The sequence below is a fragment of the Phytophthora parasitica genome (assembly GCF_000247585.1).
Source record: "Phytophthora parasitica INRA-310 unplaced genomic scaffold supercont2.39, whole genome shotgun sequence".
NCBI lineage: Eukaryota > Oomycota > Peronosporomycetes > Peronosporales > Peronosporaceae > Phytophthora > Phytophthora nicotianae.
The window spans coordinates 435,752-456,311 of record NW_008649025.1 but is presented as its reverse complement, the minus strand read 5'-3'; the positions used below and the strand labels follow the sequence as shown (position 1 = coordinate 456,311).

Here is a 20,560-nt window from a genome sequence, read left to right as displayed (position 1 = left end):
GATCATCGTAGTCTTAATGTTTGTGTTTCGTCAGCTCACACGAGTGCGAGGTCCGTAACCAGATAAACGATCATCATTCGATCCAGGCGGCAAAAGAACATCGCGTCTAATGGATGTGGCTAATTTCTACAGCGGGGGTGGCATATTCTTCAGTGAAAACGGTTGTCCTCATACAAGTCAGACATACGCTTGTTTGAAAAGCATCAGCAGAGCGCCTCCGACCCGGCATCAAAGCCACATACAATCCTATTCATACAGCCGCACTCACACTAGTAGTGGACAAGTGCAGCACGACTCTGAAACACGTAGCGTTGTGCAGCGAAGCCTCAGCTGGTACCCGAAAAAGTTGCAATCGACATGAATTGGTCCGTTTAGTGCAATATCGTCACTGGCTTTCGCGATCAATTGAGACAGCAATACAATAGCAATCTTGGTCTGTTCTGCGCTGAACGAGTCAAAGCTAGAATGAGCTGGTCAAAGCGGTTGTCGGCAACAGCTTGATTGTGGAACGGATGGCTGGCACGATTCACTAAATGATTGGCAGTTAATCGACGCTTAATCTAATCTTCGACCAATCTGGCGAAAGATCGGATATCCCCTAACCACTCCGATTAATAGATCGTGCAATCCAACGGAATATCTCCCTTCATTCTTCCAATCACCATCTCCTCACCCTGAATAACCTCCCAATGCACTCCTATTACTGAGACGTAGAAGAAAATCAGATAGCCGCAAAGCTCATTCCCCCTTCAAGTCCGCATCCATGGCGCTGCCTCGCGGCGACGACAGCGGCGACGCGGAGCTGCAGCAGCTCAAGCAGAAGCTGGATCCAGTGGCGTTCGGTCGCGATCTTGTGTCTCTGGACGAGCGCTTCGTGCCGCGCGGGCCGGAGACCACAGGCTTCGAGGTGGAGCCGCGGCCTAGCTCCTTCTACGGGGCTCTACCGACTCCAAGCGGCGCGGAGGAGGACGACGATGATGAAGACGACATGGAGAGTATCGAAGTGCCTGTGAACCGCTACGCCGGTGTCATATACGCCGCTCGCTTCTTCGTCACTCGCGTGGGTTTCCTACGCTCAGCCAAGAGGCTCTTGGTGCTCAGTAGCAATCACTTGACTATTGTAGACCCATACTCAGACGAAGTGAAGGAACGCTATGCCTTCGACAACATCAAGGAGATCACTATCGCCTCAGACAGCGGCGGACACAACGCCGACCGCGCCTTCACCATTTTTATCGGTAAAAACCTCAAGGAAACATACACATGCAGATGCAGACAGCAGCTGCTGTCGGCCTATTACCAACTGAGAGAACGCGCTTCTTCCTTCAGAAAGGACGAGATTGAAGCTGCTACTGCCGATGCTCTGAGTGCAGTGGGGGCTAGTGTAGGCACCAGCGACAATAGCTGGGCCACAGGCTCGGGAGGACCAGGAGGCAGCAACTCCAACTTGCTCGGCAGCGGCATGTATTTTGACAGTTTGTTTCAACTCTGTGGAAAGACTTTTACCATGACGAAACTCAGTACAACACGAAGTATCGCCATTCACCCAGTTAAAGTGGAGGTGCTGCTCGCTGTACGTGCCGCGAGCTTGGACAGACTGGACCCGCAGACACGCGCCACTTTGTCGTCGATTTTACTAATTGATATCGTCAAGATCCAGCGTGTGAACACCAACTCGAACGAACTGGTGCTCTACTTCGAGAACAACAGGGTGCATCGGTACTGGTGTGACAGTCGAGAGCCGTTTATCCAGGCAATAGCTAACAATTTACGGTCGTGGCTTAGTGTATCATTATTCGTAGAGGAAGTTTCAGATTCGTGCGAGTTCGACGCGTTAACGTCGACGCGAGATATCCCACAACCTGTTACGTTCGAGATGCCAGTGTTGAAGATCAGCAAGAACAAGTCGGACAAGTTGCAGCTACGTCTGCTGGGTCTCACGGCTCTGGCGATCATCGAACGAGACCCTGTGACGCGGAAAACCTTGGCAAGCCACTCTCTAAATGACATCTTTAACGTGGTGATGTACCCATCAGTGTCTTCTTCTCAAGATGATCCTGATAGCGCGACTTCAGAGGGTTTGAGCGGCAAGTTCGCGTTGGAATTGAAGCACGGACTGACGCGACGATACATCTGTCTAAGCTCGACTGTGAGTAGACGTGACAAGGAAGTGAGTCTTGGACTGAGTCGAGTGTCATCGCAGCATGAAAAGGAGCTTCGCCAACTTATCGGAGATATCGCTGGAGATATTGACGTTCCTGAATGGCTGAATGTTGCTGGATCTACGTCGCTGCTGAGTCCGAAGGAAGCTCGAAGTCTGTTCCTGAGCAACATGATCGAGATGTGCCGCATGAACAAGCTGCATGTGCCGTGGTCAACGGAGGAGACGAAGATTGCGTGCAAGGAAGGAACGTGGGGCACTGAGGTTCACCCTGAGTGGGAAGACATCCTGTTACGCAAGCTGGTCAACCTGAACTTCATTCCAAATCTCGTGACGAACGAGAGTATGTCCCTCATCTACCACCAACTGGTCCAGTTTAACCGCAACATTCCGTTGGGAGGTCTGCGTCAGCGTGATCGCCGTGCTTTTGCGAGTCTGATGAAGGTGCTAGAGAACTTCAAGGAGTATTCTGTGGCTCAGCTCAACAGCCCTTCCAACACTGACGCGCCCATCCCGACAACGGAGTTTCAAGTGGAGCTTTTGTTGGCAATCCAGCGTCTGCTTTGTACTCGTGGAGTCTTTGAAGAAATTCCGAGCTCGCAGTACAAGAACAGTATCGAGGTAATCATGGAGTTGCTTCATTCTCCCATGGAGGAGGTGAGCTTTGCAGCGGCGTGCGTGGTCAAGTACATGGTGGTCAACTACTCGGATACTCGCAGCTTGAAGTCCGAAACGGCCAATCGTCGAGCAATATTTACCAAATATCACAGCAGGATGTATGTATCTCGTGCATTCGATCTATCGAGGACCAATCGGGTGGGTCGTGTACCGTTGCATTCCACCTCTTCGGCTAAGACAGGGTCGAATCATGGATTCCCATCAGTGGCAGCAATGTCCAATACCGAACGCAGTATGGCGAATGCACTGGCATATTCTCAGCTGGGCTTGGACTACCTTGTACTCGTCATGATTCTGCAGACGCTCGAGGTTTGCTTGTCCAGTGGGAAGAAGGCAACCCCGGAGAGAGTGGCAAGGGATTTGCTTCGAGCTATGAGAGTGGATGATTTCTCTCGTCATCATGCTCTGTTCTTGTTCAACCGGTCGCTGAGTTTTTCGATTACAAAATGTTCGTCAATTCTGGTAAAGGTGCACATTTTGGAGCAACCTACCGAGCTTGTCGAGCTGATTCAAGACTTCTCGAGGAAACACGGTGCTCTAGTATGGCAGCTTTACCTGGCGCTGTATACGCAAGACAAGGCTCAACGTCGAATCTCGTCCCAGTTGGTGGCTCTACTCACTCATGAAAACCCGCGCTCATCGTATGTTGTCCGGAATATCTTCCCACATGCGTTGCTGGACGACCAGAAGGCCAACAAACTGGAGTATGACGAGTTTGGGAGGCATCTACCGACTGCAAACCCCGAGCTGTACGCTAAAAGCAACGGTAATGCGCACAAGAATGGGAATCGCCGTGACATTACCAATGCTACAGAAAGTGGACGCAGCAAACTGAGCTACGGGATCAATACACGCGCTCGATTGGCGCGAAACGTGAAGCACGCTGTGCTGTTGCCCGAATTCTTTGACCGACTGGGTAAAACCTACGCGACTAAGGACCTTGTATGGGGACCTAGCGCTGTGGAAGAGCTGATTCGTAAACTTCAGGCCGAGATGAGCGAACTGGACATGTATCGACTGAAGTATCTAGGGTATCTCTACACGGACCCGCTTGCAACTGACCATACCGAGACCGAATGGGACGCGTACCAAGCAAACAGGCTTCGTCACGACTCACAGCATGCAAACTTCGCCCCGTTTCTCTTCGAGTTCTTGCAACATGGTTCCGAAAGTCGACTTGCGATCGAAATGATGAAGGGAACGATCTCTTCATCGAATCGATTCGCCAGGTTTATGCCTCTGTCGTTCCTGCTAAATCCCGACACGTCTGAAGATCTCGAGAGTGATGGTGGACTAGACGACGACAACTACGACAGTGATGACAACTACACTGACGAGAACGGGTTTGTTTCTCGCTCCAACAGTATCATTCGTCCTGGGGATAGCTCCGATACCAAAACGGGCGATCATGATGCCTCTCATGAAGATTTTCGCAGCGCTGCCTTGGCAAAGAAGAAGAAGAAGAGCGCCAAAAATATGCCTCGGTGGTTTGTGGCGTGGAATTGCAATGAATTCCGTGTCGACTACGAGTGTCTGGAGAACGAGGTGAAGGTTGGTCCGTATTATCTCGCAAACATTTTGGACGATCGTGGTGTGTTGGTGGAAGACATTGAAGGTGCGGAGAAGTTCATGACGCTTCTGTATTACCGTCTGCTGGCTGAGGACCGCAGTTTATCGGCATCGAAACTTCAGAACGGAGAGCGTTATTCATCAGCGGATTCACTTGGCGATGTTGACCAGTCTGACATTCGCTTGTTGGTATTGAAGGTCATGATTCAGCTGTACGAACGTCATTTCAACGAGTTGGGGTCACTGGTGTTCCTGAACCACTTTCTACGAGTGAGCATGATGATTAGCAAAGATGGCGAGGACCGACGGTGGCCACTGATTGTGCGTGGCAACATCATGTTGTTCCTGGATCGGGTTTTATCGAGCGCGTTGAATGTGTCGCGCTTCTTACGTGAAGTAGACAACGTGACAATGGTGTTGGATTTGCTGCGTGAAGTGAAGCCGCTGGTCGTTCTTCAAGGCCCAAATGACTCAGAGAAGGAGTATATCGTCGAGCCTGCAGCGGACGTTCAAGCCGAGTTAGATGCATCGGAAGAAGAGAACGATGATGTTCACGATGCGGACGAAGATGAATATGGTGATGATAGGGGCGACTACGATGACGACGACGAGGACTATGATAGCGAGAGGGACATGGCACGGAGAACGATTGATGCTCTGGAAGAGTCTGGTGCTGAGAGCTCCATTATTTCGAGTCACTCCGTCTCGCCCACGTACGCACATCGTGACGATGAGAGTGTGCATGAGGAGGAGCCTAGTCGCGTGACCGTCGTAGCCGAACATTGCGGTGCAATGAGTGGTTCGATGATTATGCAGACGTGCTTGAGCGTGCTTAGTCGTCTCATTGATTGCCACACCGCAGAAGAAGAAGGACATATGTACCAGGACATTCGTTTCCCGAAATATGGACGACTTACGCACTTCGAAGGCTCGGGTGTGAGTCCGATCAGCTCCATCAAGCGTCGGCTGTGCGAAGATCAGACTCTCCGGTTCTTGGTGGGACTTCTGGACTGTCCGAATCGCATTGTGTTCAAGAAGTGTCTCGGCTTGATTCGACTTCTCGTTCGACACAACGAGGCCATCATCCCGAATCTACATGCTTCAGGCATCTTTTATTACTTGCTCCGTTTCTCTCAGGACGTGGACGAGATGTCGATTGCAGCGCGTCTAATCTCTCACATCCATCTGCGGCAATCAGGACTCGACGTTCCGCATCTGATTGATGACAAGCAAAAGGGAGAGAACAAGAAAGGAGTCTTTTCTCCTGATCCGTTGACACGAATATGCTTGAGAAGTTGGCTGGTGCGTGTGCTGCCAGTGTCGATGGTGGCTCAGCTGCTGCGTCATGGACCGCGACGATTTGCTACCGCTCTGTTCTCAGACGCGAATAACCCGGAAGTGGTGTGGAATGCGAACATGCGCAGCCAAATGGTGTCGTACATTGAGAAGTTCATGGAGCTTCATACCGATGACAACGGCATGTTCTATATTTCAGAAAACGAGGGCTCGGAGCACAAGGCTTGCATCGCATTGATCCAGTACCCGAAGGAAGTTCACGCACTGCAGTGCTACCAGTATTACCTGCACAACCTTCTTGACGAGAAGAACTTCCCCGGATGGCCAATCAATGACGAAACTGCATTCTTACGGGCTTTACTGGACTCGATTCGTCGCTGGGTACACCCTGGATTACTGCTAACTGCCCGCGGGGCTCAAGCGACTGAAGGCCAATCCACGAAACTTCTCTCCGTGTCTGATGCTGTTGAGTTGCTTGATGCCACAGCGCTGCTTCTACGTCGTTTTCCGGACTCTCCGACCATCACGAACCTGCCGAACTTTTCGTACTTCTTGGAGGCTTTGGAACGGTGTATTACGGAGCTGAAAGACAACCGGGTTGGCCCGACAAAGACGTTCTTCGACGTGTCCAACGCCATTGCGACAAAGACTGCGTTCGTGAGAGCATTTGGAAGTGCCATTCGTGTGATCAATCTGGCTGTCAGTATTTCAGACGAGAATGCGCACCAGTGCAGCTCTGGTCTGGGACTTCGCGTGCTTTGCAACTCTCTCCAGTTGCTTTTCCACAACCAGGAAGCTCTGAGTACTATCGATGGGTGTACACCAAACGTGATGACACACTGGGTGTTAGAAGCCCTCGTGAACGTTCTGAATCAGCCCAATGGACGCGTATCGGCAGCTGCGCAGTCTATTGATTTATTGCCGTGTTTAACTCGTTTCCTGTCGCAAAAAGGGGACCGGTTGGCGACGGACTTGTCCCTCCAGATTGTGTACGAAATGGCCGGAAGTTCTGGAGAAATGGCAGAAGTTTTGTTGCTGCAGCTGGCCGAGCATGGCATCCTGTGGTATTTGACGCTTCTATTGTTCCACTATCAGCCAAACAATGATGACGGTGATGGAGATATGCAGCGGATCAGCATCGGCGCAGCAAAAGCGCTGGGTCGGATCCTGGAAGCCAACGCGAGGGAGGAGTCGATTGCTGTATTTGTCAGGCGGATGCAGGCTACAATCGAACAAGTCTTTACACGTCCACTAGTAGACATCCTACGACGAGCAGGACCGATTAAAATGTTGGACGTATTGGCAACTGAAGTTCGTGAGCCGCATGTTATGTGGACCGAACGCATGCGGAAGGAGTTGATCAGTCTCGCTCAGCGTGCAATTCATTTCCATACAACGCTGGACCAAAGCGACGAGGAAATGCACAAGGTGTTTGAACTACCACCCTACTTCATGTACACAGCACAAAAGGAGGAGTTGTGTGTGGCGGGGATCTATGTGAACTTCTTCAACGAGAACCCGAAGGACGGAATTCTCGCTCAGATCGCTGGAACTGTGAATAGTGGAAGTCGTGTGGATATGTTCAAGGCAAAGCCGACCACGAAGAAAGAGATCCAAGCTGCTGCTGCTGCCGCGGCAGAGCTGGAGAATCGTACAGTTAGTGGCCATGTGATGCATGGTCTGCTGGCAGCGCTATCATACGACATCTCGAGCGTCCGTGCACAGCCTCAGTCACTGGAGAGCGTGTTGCTTCAACGTTTGCTACCTATCGCTACGGCTATCAGGAATTTACTACAGTACACACCGGATATGGACGTGCAAGTGGTGCAGGCAGATGGGTTGCTAACACTGTTATTCGTGCTGGACCACGAGACTCAACCTCAAGGGTTCTCCTTCGCGAATGCCCCGCTATTGCTGCTTCGTTGCATGGAGTGTGTGCACATGCTTTCGTTCAGTGGCAAATGCGTGGATCCTCTGGCGACTGTGGTCCCTCCGTTTATCAAGAGTGCGTTCCAGGTCGTCTACAAGAATCTCGCTCGAACGGAAGCTTCGACTGAAGGTCAACTGGCTCGAGTGACGTTGCAGTTGTTGGGTAATCTGTGCCTTATTCCTGCTTGTATCGACAACCTAGTAAAGGGAATGGATCCTGCGAGTCTGTCGAACCTGTTACCGCACGTGTGGCTGGGCGACTCGACTGAGATGCAATTGCTGCTCTGTCTGCACATGATTCCTCTCAAGCGACACACACAGGCAGCCACGGAATTCGCCAAGGCTGCGGTGAGCTCGCAACTTGCGGCGGCACTGCTCAACTTGCTGTCCACACTGGTACCGAAGTCCAAGATAGGCGAGAGTAACACGACCAAACAGTACGCGGCGCGGTTCCTGTCTGTGTTGTCATCCAATCCAGGCAGCGGCGGCGCTATTTCGAGTTTACTCATCGCGTCTCGAGTCTGGGAGACTCATGGAGACACCACTCAAGCCACATCGGAAGACCTTCGCCGATTGCTTGTACCTCCACACGCCCCTGCATTGCTAAAGGCGCCCCACGCTAATCCTAACAAGGTTGGTTAGAGTTTGATTAGAGCGTCGAGATTAAAACATTTGTAGCAAGACACCCTAACGTAATAAATCCACGCATTTTGATTGTCAAATCTGGCCTTTATCTACTTCGATTTCTCTCCAACCTCTGCGTCAAACAGTTCCAGAATCTCATTCTGGATCTCCACTGCCTTATCCTCGTTTCCACTCGAGCGGTAGGCCTCGGCAAGGTTATGACGTGCCATGATCGTTTCGTTATGTGCCGAGCCGAGCACCTGCTTCCGCACATTCAGCACGTCTTCATACAGTTTGATAGCCTCGCCGTACTCTCTCGCCTCCTTCTTTGCATATGCGAGGTTGTTCTTCGCCAAAGCCGTAAGTGAGCTATTGGGCCCCACCTTCTTCTCTAGCAGATCCACCGCCTCAACGAGCGCAGCGAAAGCTTTTTCCGACTGTTTGTTTTGCCAGTGGATGACGCCCATGTTGCTCATACTAAGCGCGATGTCGGGATGTCCTGGCTCGAGGATATTGCGGCGGATCTTGAGTGATTCCTCGAAGCACTCGAGTGCACGATGTAGTGCACTCACACGCTCCATACCAGAACTAGAGATTGCAAGGGCGCGGTACACAAGGCCGAGGTTGTACAGCGTTGTGGCGAAGGACGCGTGCTGCTCGCCCACACTGGCCTTGTACGTCTGTAGCGCGAACTCGTAGGCCTCTACGGCCTCCTCCATCTGGCCTAGATTCTTGTACATGAGGGCGATGTTGGTGACTGTGCTGGCATACACCGGGTGGTTCTCTCCGAAGTGCGATTTGACCAGGTCTCGGCACTGGAGACCGGCGTCCAGTGCGGCTTGGTAGTCTCCAGAGCTGTAAGTCATAACTCGCGTTAGAAACGTCGATTGTCAGTGGTTTAAAGATTCAGCAGCAGTGTTTGCACTATTGGTTTAGCATTCAATAGCACGTACTTGTAAGCGTCACGGATCTCGCGCTGCATGACGGCGATGTCCTGCTCAACCTGCACGTAGCTGGTCTGTGGCTTGTTGTGCAACACCTGCACCGTGCGCTTAGGCGGGTCCGAAGCGGTTGAGCTCCAGCGTGTAACCAGAGCATTAGTAGTAGATCGCAAGGCGGTGGATGGCGCCCGACGCAGCACTGCGGAGGCTGCCAATAGGACACGACGCTGCATCATCATCAGGAATTCGGTGGTGTGGTCTCTGTTGAGCGAACAAGTGTTGGCCGCAGGCTGCAATTGGTTGATTGTGAACTCGTATAAGGCAATTCTTTTGGATTCTTTATAGATGGATACATTTTACATGGTTGGGGAAATTTATTTAACCCATACCAAAATATGGGTTTTTAAAAAGTATTCACCCACAAATGGATGGATACTCCTGAATTTATGTTAGCAACATAAAATTGAATTGGCCGCAGGTTGCGTCCTGGATTTATGTTAGAAACTCACCATTTTGTGCTTCAATCTACCACAACCTATTAGATTTGTAGGTTGACCTGGATATTCATGTAGGATGTAAACTTAAACAAGTTCAAATCGTGTTGATGGGTACTTAACCAGTTTTGAACATACTCGTGTCTACTTATACGAGTTCACATCGACTGGTTAAGAAAAGCACTTTTCAAAAACAAAACACTTGTTCTAAACAAACAAACTCGATGACGAGGAGATGAATGATAGTTTGGTGGATAGATACTTCATTCGGTCGAGTGCCGGCGTAAGCTCTCTCGTCGAGTGAATCGGAAGAAGCCAAGGGCCAAGTTACATCATTCTCAAGAGACCTGCATCGAAATGGCATTCACGTTTGTACCGAAAGCGAAAGCCATTCAGTTGTGAATGTGTGTTTGTTCGTTTCCGAACATACATTCACAACTGACTGGCTATGCAAGATCCAACATCGTGCGTGCGGTGCAGCAAGCATACCGGTGCTTACCACGAATCGGTCTCTTCGCCGATGACTTGACTTCAACCACACAACTTGGTGCGTCGTTAAACCGGGCGGTGCCATCCAGTCATTCGCTGCAGTCAAACCCTGGCACAACCACTTCGCATTCAGAGCTGAATCGCGATGTTTTCTCCGTCGGGACCACGCACCCCGGAAATCTACTTTTCGTCATATTCCGATCATGTCCAAGCTCCACTCGAGAACCAAGGCAACGTACAGAGTGCCGAAAGTGAAGCACGCGAAGAGACGTTGGCTTGCTGGTTGTTTGCATTGGTGGGCATCGGCTTCCTCTTCCCGTTTTCGGCTCTAACGCAGCCCGTCGATTACTGGAAAATGCTGTTTCCGGAATACAACATCGAGTTCGCCATCACCTCCGTCTTCATGTACACTAGTCTGGCGTTCCTGACACTACTAGTTGTGTTTCTCGGAAAACCTCAGTACACAGCTCGCATTGTCAGTGGCTTCGTCGGTCAGTTGACGGTGCTTGTTTTCGTGCCTACGTCCTACTATTTTCTGGCATCCAGCTCAATCGCTGTACTCGGAGCTACGGCGGTGGCTGCGATTGCCACGGCTTTTATTGACAGCTGCGCCATTGCACTCGTGTCGCATTATCCTCAGAGAGTTCAAGAGAGCTTCCAGCTAGGCATCGGATTGAGTGCCCTTATCGGCAGTATTTATCGTGACTTGACCAAGCTTGTTTTTCCAACGGATCAACTACTGGCATCATCGCTAATCTACTTTTACTCGGGAGCGCTCACTATTGCGCTTTGTATCGGTGCATATTACAAGGCAATGAGGCTTCAGATCACGAAAAAGTATCTATTCACAGAAGGAGGCAACCACGAGCTTGACGAAAAGCGCGAATCTATTGATGTTGTTGGTCCTACTCCGACCAAGTGGTCCGTTTTGAAGAAGGTGTGGCATTTGGAGATTCTCATCCTGTGCGTGTATTTGGCGAGTTTGTCGGTCTGGCCACCGCTCGTCACGGAGATCAAGACTTACAACTTCCCGTCGCTCCAGGAGAGTGGCTGGTGGTCTCTTATCCTGCTTACGGTTTTCTCGACTTTCGACTGTGTGGGTCGATTCGTCGTCAACCACCGCTTCGGCCTCAAACCCAGCAATGTCTGGATGCCGATCATCGCACGATTCATATTCGTGCCGATCATTATCGGCATTGTCAAAGAATGGTGGCTCCAGAACGACATTTGCTCAGTGCTGTGCGTGCTACTTCTCGGATTTGGTAACGGCTATTTGGGTGCTTTGACCATCATCTTTGTGAGTGAAAGCGTGCAACCCGACGAACAACACATTATTGGCCCCATTACCAGCTTCTTCCTTAATCTAGGACTCGTGTTGGGCTCCACCGTCGGTCTCGTCCTGGACTCCGTCCTGCTAGACTAGCTAAATACATTTTTCGCAATCTAAAATTTGAAAGACATCCTAAATAACTGCAATAATTCATGAAATATACCATATCATTCTTTTCATTAGTCTCCATAGTAATCATTCGACAATCCTATTCATTCGACAATCAGCCTTAACATGTTCGTGAGGCTAGGACGTCCTCTGCGTGCCGCAGCCTTTAAGCCGGCCAATGCGCGGCGCTTCTCCAAGGCCGCACCGGAGCCGCGTCCCACCGTGCGCCCCACTAAGCAGATGGTGGTCACAGAGCTCAAGGAGGTTGGCAAGCTCATGTTTGGGGGCCTTGCAGTAACCTCAGCGCTCATCGCTTCAGGTGGCTTCGTTATCGAGACGGTGAAGACGATGAACCCAATGACTCCTCCAGGCTTCATGCTACAAGTCTCAGGACCCGACGGAGAGTCCACGGACGTCCACGTGCAGCGTCTTGGCAGCGGAGACGTGACCGTTCTATTCGATGGCGGCGTGGGGGAGACCTCCTTCGATTGGGACAAAGTGGCAGTGGATGTGGCCAAGTTCGCCACTGTCATTAGCGTCGACCGTCCTGGACTGGGCTTCTCCAAGCCTGGAGCACAGCCTAGAACATCCAGTCAGATCGCTAGTGAGTACAAGCAGATCCTAGAGAAGCTTAACGTTAACGGGAAGATGGTGCTGGTGGGTCATGGAGCGGGAGGCTACAATATGAGGGAGTTGGCTCAAGAGTTAAAGGTGGCTGGAAACGGACCTGAGTGTCAAGGACTGGTCCTTGTCGACGCGTTGCAGGAAAACCTTCGCGAAGAACTGGAGAGCGTCTCGGAGGTGGTACATAAGTCATTGGAAGAGATGGACAGCAACGGTGAGATGGTGTTGCGTCTCTCGCGGCTCGGTCTTATCCGACTGATCAACGTCGTACAGCACTCCAAGATGGCGGACAAATATTCTCCCGTTGCGTTGCCCTTTGTGCAGTACTTTTCTCCCTCTCCGGCGCATCGAGAAGGAGCACTGCGCGAGAACCAGGCTATTCACGAGACTGAGAAGCGCTTCCGAGGTTCTGGCTCGACGCTGTTTGGTTTCCCGTGTGTTGTGCTATCGCACGGTAAAGCGGGTATGTTCGACACTATGAAGATGCAGGCGGGGGTGACTCCCAAGACGCTGGCGGACTTGGAGCGCAAGTGGCTGGACGCACAGACCAAACTGGCCAATACGGTCAGCAAGCGTAGCGTACATCTTGTGATTAACGATGCTGGCCACTGCATTCATCATGAGAAACCGGAAGAAGTCACGAAGGCTGTTCGTGCTTTAGTTGATGAGATCCACGGTAACGTTCACGAGAATCGCGGTCTGATGTCGCTTACGAAACGCGAATGACGTTGTCGCTGCAAGTAGTACAGCATTCTGGAAAGAAATGCACCAAATAGAAACGGATGTTTTCAAACTACCCGACGTTTATGTCAGCATTTGATTGACGATCCACGGTTTAACTTTATGTGCGAACAAGCTCAATCCTCGAAAGCCTGCCGTCGATTTCCTTTTGTGCTGATGCTCAACTGCATCGTAGCGCTGTTCATGTTGACTGAAGCGGGCTACTAGTATGTGGATTTGTTCCAGGATGCTGACTGCAAGGGCAGTTGTGCTAGAGTCAAAGATGTCGTAGCGGTGACAGTTTGGGCGATTCCATCAGGCGTGATCATTTTATACGTGGCGATATTTTTTTTTTCAAAGATGGAGACGCAACTATAGTTTATTTTACACGGAACTCAATTGTTTAGGTAACAACGAACCGTGGTTGTATTGGCGACGGCATCGCGTAGTTTATTCCATCCAGTCTGAAGGTTTAGAAAGTAGAGAGTATCCTTACTCTGGAGGGGTTGCTGGCGTCTGGAGAGTTTGCGATTCACCCGACAGCACCCCTCGTCACAAACGAACGAGCGCCACGTACGTCTAGGAGTGAACTGGAAATTCCACACATTTTAGAAGTAATGCGTAAGGAATACTGCTCACATCCCGTTGCCACATTTACCCCTCATATTTAGGATGACTGTCAGGTTTCCGAGAAGATATGACGGTATAATGCTGAGCGACATACTGTATTCACTTGCATTTTCATTTTTTCTTCGTGTTCATTACCGGGGACTGAAACCACATTGTGATGACGGACACACTCAAGCTGATGAGCATTACGGTGGCTGTCACGACGATAGTGCTCGCTACTTTGGCCGAAGCAGGATACGTAGCACTCTACAAGGACACTTACTTCAAAGACAAACTCGTGACAGTCGACGCTGTGGTTGTCGATGTCTGCTACACTTTCAAATGCGACAATGGGAATGGGAAAAGTGTCGACAACATGATCTCATCTGCTAAGTGGCATGGCCTGCCCGAAGAGAGCAAGATCTTTGCGCGTGGTCAGTCCGTTATAACGTTTTACACCGACCAAAACTGTAAGGGCGACGCCAAATCGTGGTATGTGACTACGCAGAGCAAGAGCAACATGCACTTCCCTGAGAATTTCCGACTCGACGGGATCAACGATGAAATTTCTTCTTTCAAGGTGATCAGTGCTGGGGGAGATTCAGGACCGTTTAGGGTGTGTGGACCGTCCGAGAAAACTAACCTAGCGAATACAAGCAGCGCGACGACGTAATCTATTTGTCGCTAGAAGTGTAGGTTTGGTACAAGAAAAAAATTCCTTTCGTTCCTGTTTACACGATTGGCAAGGAAATCTGTATTATGCATTAGATACTGAGGTCATCTTTTTTTAAAATTCGTGTGTTGCAGGCATCACTGCCATTATTGTGGTTGCTGTGCTGTCGGGTGACAGTTGCTCAAGTTGGCTGTGCGAACCCTTTATCAAGACGCGTACTTCAAATACGAACTCGCGAGGGTAAACGATGTGGTTATGGTTTCGCTTGCGATAATCTGGACAACGTCATCACTTCCACAAAATGGCACGGTACTCCACAACTGGTAGCACTTTTAATGAAGCAGACGCCCTGATAACGTTCAACACTGGCACAAACTGTGGCGGAAAGGACAATTGCTGGTATTAACCCGCAGGGTAGGACGAACAAGTATGTTTCCAGAAAACTTTCGACTGGATGGAACAAAGACGATATCGCGTCTTTTATTGTGCTAAAACCAAGCGGAAAACGCGGGATGGTTATATTTATGCTCTCTACCTGAGAGTGGTGAAGCTGCGAACACAACGACCAGTAGAGGTGGCAATTGAGTGCACATGAACGACCAACCCGTTTATCAGATTAACAACTTATAGAGTCGACATGATTTATCCGAACTAAGAGCCCCCGCAAAAGGAATAGTGTGGTCACTCGAACTGGAAGTCAGAGACGAGTAGTGAGAGTGGCTTACTATTGAACTGTGACCGCATTCGATCGAACAACGCGAGGAGGTGAAGACATTTAGTTCGCACAGTCACTTTCACTTTTACTTCCATCTGCAGCGACCAAAAATGTCGACGCACTCCACAGCAATGCTGCTGATCACCATTGGCATGAAGGTAGCTGCGCTAGCCGAAGGTAGTGGCTATGTGGATCTCTACCGAGATGCATACTTCAAGCACAAGATCGTCACCGTCAGGAACGTGCAAACCGACACGTGCTACAATTTGGCATGTCCCGCTAGCGACAATGTGGTCACGTCCGCAAAATGGAGTGGTCTCCCCGAATCGGGTGTCGCGTTCAAGAGCGGATCGGCCCTTATCGCGTTTTACACCGATCGATACTGTTCGGCATACCGCAATATATGGCCACTTAACACGCAAAGTCGAGACGATTTGTATTTTCCTGAGAACTTTCGCTTGGACGGGATCAACGATGCCATCTCTTCATTTTTGGTGTTTGACGAGGCGAAAATGAAAGGACACGAGGACGTCTGCAATGAAGCGGGACTCCTCGACAATTCAACCGCTCTAGGCTACGATAATGGTAGCGAAGGAAGCAGCACCGTGACCAACAGCACAGTTGAGTAACTCAAAGTCAAGAAAATCGAAGTGTAATGATTATCTAGGGATTCACCACTTCCAAAACCACAATTCAATGAATGAATATTGGATGACTTGGAAACGTTGCATGAACATGCTCAATCTTCGAAATCCAGTCGTCGATCCCCTTCATTGTAAACACGAGCTATTCGACATGCAGACAACAACTAGCAGGACCGTTTGCCCTTCATATTTAGGATGACTGTCAGGTTCCGGGAAAATATGACGGTATAATGCTGAGCGACATACTGCATTCACTTGCATTTTCATTTTTTCTTCGTGTTCATTACCGGGGACTGAAACCACATTGTGATGACGGACACACTCAAGCTGATGAGCATTACGGTGGCTGTCACGACGATAGTGCTCGCTACTTTGGCCGAAGCAGGATACGTAGCACTCTACAAGGACACTTACTTCAAAGACAAACTCGTGACAGTCGACGCTGTGGTTGTCGATGTCTGCTACACTTTCAAATGCGACAATGGGAATGGGGAAAGTGTCGACAACATGATCTCATCTGCTAAGTGGCATGGCCTGCCCGAAGAGAGCAAGATCTTTGCGCGTGGTCAGTCCGTTATAACGTTTTACACCGACCAAAACTGTAAGGGCGACGCCAAATCGTGGTATGTGACTACGCAGAGCAAGAGCAACATGCACTTCCCTGAGAATTTCCGACTCGACGGGATCAACGATGAAATTTCTTCTTTCAAGGTGATCAGTGCTGGGGGAGATTCAGGACCGTTTAGGGTGTGTGGACCGTCCGAGAAAATTAATCTAGCGAATACAAGCAGCGCCGACGACAGCCGCTAATTGAATGTTACGCAGTAGTCTTTCAGAAAATAAATTAAATACTGGTAGTTCGACTATTTGCATCTGAACTTCGGATCATCAACGAACATATTCCTTCGCCCCTGGTTTGCACTAACATTATCGTAAATCCATTGATTATTACCCAAGGAAATACACACGATCAACTAGAGTACTGAACTCATCCACAGCTATGTTGACCTCTATCGAGACGCGCCTTCCAACACAAACTCGCGAGGATAAACGACATGGTCCTGATATCTGCTGTAGTTTTACTTGCGATAACGCCATCACTTCCTCGAAGTGGCACGGTCTTCCAGAAACTGGAAGCATCTTTAAGGAAGCAGACGACTTGATGATGCTCAACACTGGCGCAAACTGTGGTTTCAAGGACAATTACTGATATTCTCTAACAGAGAACTTTAGTTTCGGAACATCGCTGCCTTTGGAACAACGACAATCTGGATAAAATCGGAGTAAGTGACGGATAGATTACCGATGGATGTTCCAATTCTAATTTCTAGTGGAACAACGCGGCCTTCGTTGTTCCACTGGAATATATTTTTGGACCAAAGGGAAATGACTCTTTTTCTGAGAATTCTTGCTCCAGGCTATAGTTCTCTATTAACACGCAGAGCAGGAAGAACAACTCCCTAAAAATTATCGACTGGACACGATATTTCGTCTTTTGTGGTGCTTAACCAAGGGTAAAACGCGGGCTCGATTTTTAGATTTTCTCTCTACTTGAGAGTGGTAAAGCTACGAACGTAACGAGTAGTGAACATAGCAATTACATATTTTAATCTTTGTTTTCTCGGAATTAGATGCACCTATTTGTACCACGCATTCCAGAAAAATAACGTGGCGAAGACTTGATTTATCCGAACTAAGAGCCTCCGCAAAACGGATAGCGTGGCCACTCGAAGTGAAAGACAGAGATGAGTGGGACTGCCACTGAGGTGACGACTTAATATACAATCGAAGTTCGATCGTATATATTAAATCGACAGTGGCCGCATTCGATCGAACAACACGAGGAGGTGAAGACATTTAGTTCGCACAGTCATTTTCACTTTTACTTCCATCTGCAGCGACCAAAAATGTCGACGCACTCCACAACAATGCTGCTGATCACCATTGGCATGATAATAGCTGCGCTAGCCGAAGCGACTGGTCACGTGGATCTCTATCAAGATGCATACTTCAAGCACAAGATCGTCACCGTCAGGAACGTGCAAACCGACACGTGCTACAATTTGGCATGTCCCGCTAGCGACAATGTGGCCACGTCTGCAAAATGGAGTGGTCTCCCCGAATCGAATGGGGCGTTCAAGGGCAGATCGGCCTTGATCATGTTCTACACCGAACGAGACTGCTCCTCGGACTACACAGCATGGCCAGTCAACACGCAAAGTCGAGACGATTTGTACTTCCCTGAGAACTTTTGCTTGGACGGGATCAACGATGCCATCTCTTCGTTTCTCGTGGCAAGTGAGGCCATACTTAAAGGATACAAGAAAGTATGCAACGAAGCGGGAGCTCTCGACAATTCAACCGCTCTAGACTACGATACTGGTAGCGAAGGAAGTAGCACGGTGACCAATAGTACAGTTGAGTATCCGTAAAGACCCCCCCCCCCCCAGTTTCCTGAACGCACAATGGTCGACCATGGTTTTCGTTACTGCTCACTCTCGCAACTATTTTTGATTACTTTGTATTAACATATTGTGCTTTGCATCAACTTTGGCTTATGAATAGCGCCTCTAAATACTTGTTTGGTTCCGTAAGTCAGTTTAAATTTTAGGATTGGGTAAATTTTCCATCACAAATAAACATTTTTTTTTAAGAGATCAGTTGGAAAGAACTTGTATTCCGTTTCGTTTTTTAGGGACTAACTTCAACGCACAAACCACGGAGAAAAAACCTGGCTGTGGATGAAGTAGAAGTTGCTGAGTACTGGTTTCACTCGAAGATCGAGCACGTAAACCTAAACGTACGTTCGCATCCTGAAGATTTGTGCAGACGATGTTAGAACACGAGACCAAGATATTACTGAGGAACAAGACACCATACCATGACGGCCAAGGGACACTCTCCTTCAGCGTAGTGTTGGTCAATCCACTGCGGTCTGCTGGCTGGATACTCAGTTCCTCCGAGGTAGCTTTGGCATCGGTAGGGGAACCAACGCCGGCGATCAGAAGGAGAACAGCAAAGAACGCGGCTTTAACCATTGATTGCTAGTCGCTTGGTCTTCTTCAAGAAAGTTGACGAATGAGAAGTTAGACAGAAGAGATGTGTATATCACCATGTAACGCTGGGGGCAACCACGAAATACTCCTTGTTCATCATTGTCTATTAAGAGGTCAGTCTTGCAAACACCCGCTTTTACGGAATCAATGATGCCATCTATTCCTCATAGCGCCACAGCTTTCAAGATGCAATTTGATATTGCATGCACCTGAATTTTCGGACTAATCTTTCTCTTGATTTTTGCTTTTCAGTAACTGAATTGAAAACACGAGGTCCACGGCTTGTGGACCACAAGTAGTAGCAGCTATCATGCTAATTTATTTGACGGTGTAGGCGTGTCTAGCTCTGCAGGGTCGTACTCAGTATGTACATTCATTTTCAATTCTACGTTGAACTCGGAACGACCACCTCAATCAACTCCAATGGCAAGTATCCTTATCGTGACCACAGCACTGCTTGTCACGATAGCGCAGGGGGCAAGTTACGTTGATCTCTACAAAAACGCGGACTACAAGCACAAGCTTCTTCGGGTGGAAGACATTGAGGTTGATCATTGCTACGTCTTCGCGTGTGATGCTCTGGACAACACTATCACGTCTGCCAAGTGGGGTGGCCTTCCTGAGAAAACATCAAAGGGAGACGATGCAATGATATCGTTCTACACCGACCGAGACTGTCGAGAGCATAATATCTGGTGGCGTACCAAAACCCAGAGCGATGACGATCTGTACTTCCCTTCAAACTTCCGACTCGACGGGATCAACGACCAGATTTCGGCTTTCATGGTGTGGGACACCAAGAAGAATCTAGGCGGGTGGCTTGAGTGCGTTGACCCAGAATTGGAAAACACGGAGATGTCTGGAAGCGGGAATCGCACCAACAGTACTGTTGAATACCTGTAATTTCAGCTCGAAATTTGTCCTGGGTACATTTTCCATTTGACATTTAACTTTTAAATATATGTATTTAGAACTCGCTTCGTTTGATACTTCCATTAGAACCTTAACGTAAAAAAAGCGCTGTCCACACTAATTAAACAAAGTCATGTAATGATTCCTTCAATATGTCTCGTAGCTGATGCCATTACTGTGATGAGGGTAGGCGGGTAGACAACGAGTCTGGACTAATCCGTAGTCAGGCGCAGCTCCTAACGTTCAGTGAGTGAGCTACTGAATAGCCTTTCCAGCGACTAGATTGAAATCACAGCGCCCACAAGCGCTACCACCTATCAATATTGTAGCTTGTCCGCACGTGAAGAGTGACTGCGCTTACGTTTCGTCGGGAACGTACTCCCCACTCACATTCACTTTCAAGCTTTCATCGCAGTCCTCATCCCACCCAACGTCCACCGCAACCATCCTCAATGGCATCGCTGCAGCCTCGTGGTATCCTGGTTTTCACCGCAGTGCTCCTCGTCATGGTAGTGGAGGCAGGTTACGTTGATATCTTCACGGACGCAGACTACAAGGGCTACGTTACCCATATCGAGGACGTGAGAGTTGATTACTGCTATGTCTTGTGCAGGGGTTTGAACGACACAATTACGTCTGCAAAGTGGGGTGGTCTGCCTGAGAGGACATCTACGGGGGATGATGGCCTGATATCGTTCTACGTTGACAGTAATTGCAAGAAGCACAATATTTGGTGGCGAACTAAGACCCAAAGCGATGATGATCTGTACTTCCCTTCAAATTTCAAACTCGACGGGATTAACGACCAAATTTCATCCTTCATGGTGTGGAACACCAAGAAGATTATAGGCATCGCCAATCTTCAGTGCCTTGGAGAGGACTGGGAGAGCAAGACGTTTCCAAATGCGGAAATGGCAGCAACACCAACGCCGGTTCTCTAGAATCTCAATCAATATTGCTTTCTTTAACATCCGTTATCGATAGAAGC

The 20,560-nt window shown here is 49.3% G+C and overlaps 11 protein-coding genes across 11 annotated transcripts; 9 read left to right on the top strand and 2 right to left on the bottom strand.

Moving 5' to 3' along the window:
• The first annotated feature begins 662 nt into the window (after positions 1-662).
• On the top strand, positions 663-8,355 carry PPTG_14362 (hypothetical protein). Its single transcript, XM_008910949.1, has one exon. It carries the CDS (start codon positions 764-766, stop codon positions 8,273-8,275), a length of 7,512 nt encoding a protein of 2,503 aa, XP_008909197.1. The 5' UTR covers positions 663-763; the 3' UTR covers positions 8,276-8,355.
• Positions 8,318-9,530, bottom strand: PPTG_14361 (hypothetical protein). Its single transcript, XM_008910948.1, has 2 exons — positions 9,211-9,530; positions 8,318-9,112 (listed from the first exon to the last, which is right to left on the bottom strand). The coding sequence occupies exons 1-2, from the start codon at positions 9,435-9,437 to the stop codon at positions 8,368-8,370; spliced, it is 972 nt and encodes a 323-aa protein (XP_008909196.1). The 5' UTR covers positions 9,438-9,530; the 3' UTR covers positions 8,318-8,367.
• A 796-nt stretch (positions 9,531-10,326) lies between these two features.
• Positions 10,327-11,621, top strand: PPTG_14360 (hypothetical protein; the record flags this gene model as incomplete). The annotated part of the gene is made up of 1 exon (XM_008910947.1): positions 10,327-11,621. The coding sequence occupies one exon, from the start codon at positions 10,327-10,329 to the stop codon at positions 11,602-11,604; it is 1,278 nt and encodes a 425-aa protein (XP_008909195.1). The 3' UTR covers positions 11,605-11,621.
• A 96-nt stretch (positions 11,622-11,717) lies between these two features.
• On the top strand, positions 11,718-13,107 carry PPTG_14359 (hypothetical protein). Its single transcript, XM_008910946.1, has one exon. The coding sequence runs from the start codon at positions 11,746-11,748 to the stop codon at positions 12,967-12,969; it is 1,224 nt and encodes a 407-aa protein (XP_008909194.1). The 5' UTR covers positions 11,718-11,745; the 3' UTR covers positions 12,970-13,107.
• A 643-nt stretch (positions 13,108-13,750) lies between these two features.
• Positions 13,751-14,245, top strand: PPTG_14358 (hypothetical protein; the record flags this gene model as incomplete). The annotated part of the gene is made up of 1 exon (XM_008910945.1): positions 13,751-14,245. The coding sequence occupies one exon, from the start codon at positions 13,751-13,753 to the stop codon at positions 14,243-14,245; it is 495 nt and encodes a 164-aa protein (XP_008909193.1).
• Positions 14,246-15,070: 825 nt separating this feature from the next.
• Positions 15,071-15,589, top strand: PPTG_14357 (hypothetical protein; the record flags this gene model as incomplete). The annotated part of the gene is made up of 1 exon (XM_008910944.1): positions 15,071-15,589. One exon carries the CDS (start codon positions 15,071-15,073, stop codon positions 15,587-15,589), a length of 519 nt encoding a protein of 172 aa, XP_008909192.1.
• Positions 15,590-15,913: 324 nt separating this feature from the next.
• PPTG_14356 (hypothetical protein) lies at positions 15,914-16,414 on the top strand (the record flags this gene model as incomplete). The annotated part of the gene is made up of 1 exon (XM_008910943.1): positions 15,914-16,414. One exon carries the CDS (start codon positions 15,914-15,916, stop codon positions 16,412-16,414), a length of 501 nt encoding a protein of 166 aa, XP_008909191.1.
• Positions 16,415-17,511: 1,097 nt separating this feature from the next.
• On the top strand, positions 17,512-18,036 carry PPTG_14355 (hypothetical protein; the record flags this gene model as incomplete). The annotated part of the gene is made up of 1 exon (XM_008910942.1): positions 17,512-18,036. One exon carries the CDS (start codon positions 17,512-17,514, stop codon positions 18,034-18,036), a length of 525 nt encoding a protein of 174 aa, XP_008909190.1.
• A 313-nt stretch (positions 18,037-18,349) lies between these two features.
• PPTG_23484 (hypothetical protein) lies at positions 18,350-18,666 on the bottom strand. The gene is made up of 2 exons (XM_008910941.1): positions 18,485-18,666; positions 18,350-18,417 (listed from the first exon to the last, which is right to left on the bottom strand). Exons 1-2 carry the CDS (start codon positions 18,640-18,642, stop codon positions 18,399-18,401), a joined length of 177 nt encoding a protein of 58 aa, XP_008909189.1. The 5' UTR covers positions 18,643-18,666; the 3' UTR covers positions 18,350-18,398.
• Positions 18,667-19,047: 381 nt separating this feature from the next.
• PPTG_14354 (hypothetical protein) lies at positions 19,048-19,604 on the top strand. Its single transcript, XM_008910940.1, has one exon. It carries the CDS (start codon positions 19,084-19,086, stop codon positions 19,561-19,563), a length of 480 nt encoding a protein of 159 aa, XP_008909188.1. The 5' UTR covers positions 19,048-19,083; the 3' UTR covers positions 19,564-19,604.
• Positions 19,605-20,024: 420 nt separating this feature from the next.
• On the top strand, positions 20,025-20,513 carry PPTG_14353 (hypothetical protein; the record flags this gene model as incomplete). The annotated part of the gene is made up of 1 exon (XM_008910939.1): positions 20,025-20,513. The coding sequence occupies one exon, from the start codon at positions 20,025-20,027 to the stop codon at positions 20,511-20,513; it is 489 nt and encodes a 162-aa protein (XP_008909187.1).
• Between the last annotated feature and the right edge of the window lie 47 nt (positions 20,514-20,560).

Excerpts from the sequence above, each read along its gene's own strand:
- PPTG_14362 (XM_008910949.1), top strand. The coding sequence starts at position 764 with ATGGCGCTGCCTCGCGGCGACGACAGCGGCGACGCGGAGCTGCAGCAG.
- PPTG_14361 (XM_008910948.1), bottom strand. The coding sequence starts at position 9,437 with ATGATGATGCAGCGTCGTGTCCTATTGGCAGCCTCCGCAGTGCTGCGT. Across the intron at positions 9,113-9,210 it reads GAGATCCGTGACGCTTACAA|CTCTGGAGACTACCAAGCCG; the intron begins GTACGTGCTATT and ends TATGACTTACAG.
- PPTG_14359 (XM_008910946.1), top strand. The coding sequence starts at position 11,746 with ATGTTCGTGAGGCTAGGACGTCCTCTGCGTGCCGCAGCCTTTAAGCCG.
- PPTG_23484 (XM_008910941.1), bottom strand. The coding sequence starts at position 18,642 with ATGGTTAAAGCCGCGTTCTTTGCTGTTCTCCTTCTGATCGCCGGCGTT.
- PPTG_14354 (XM_008910940.1), top strand. The coding sequence starts at position 19,084 with ATGGCAAGTATCCTTATCGTGACCACAGCACTGCTTGTCACGATAGCG.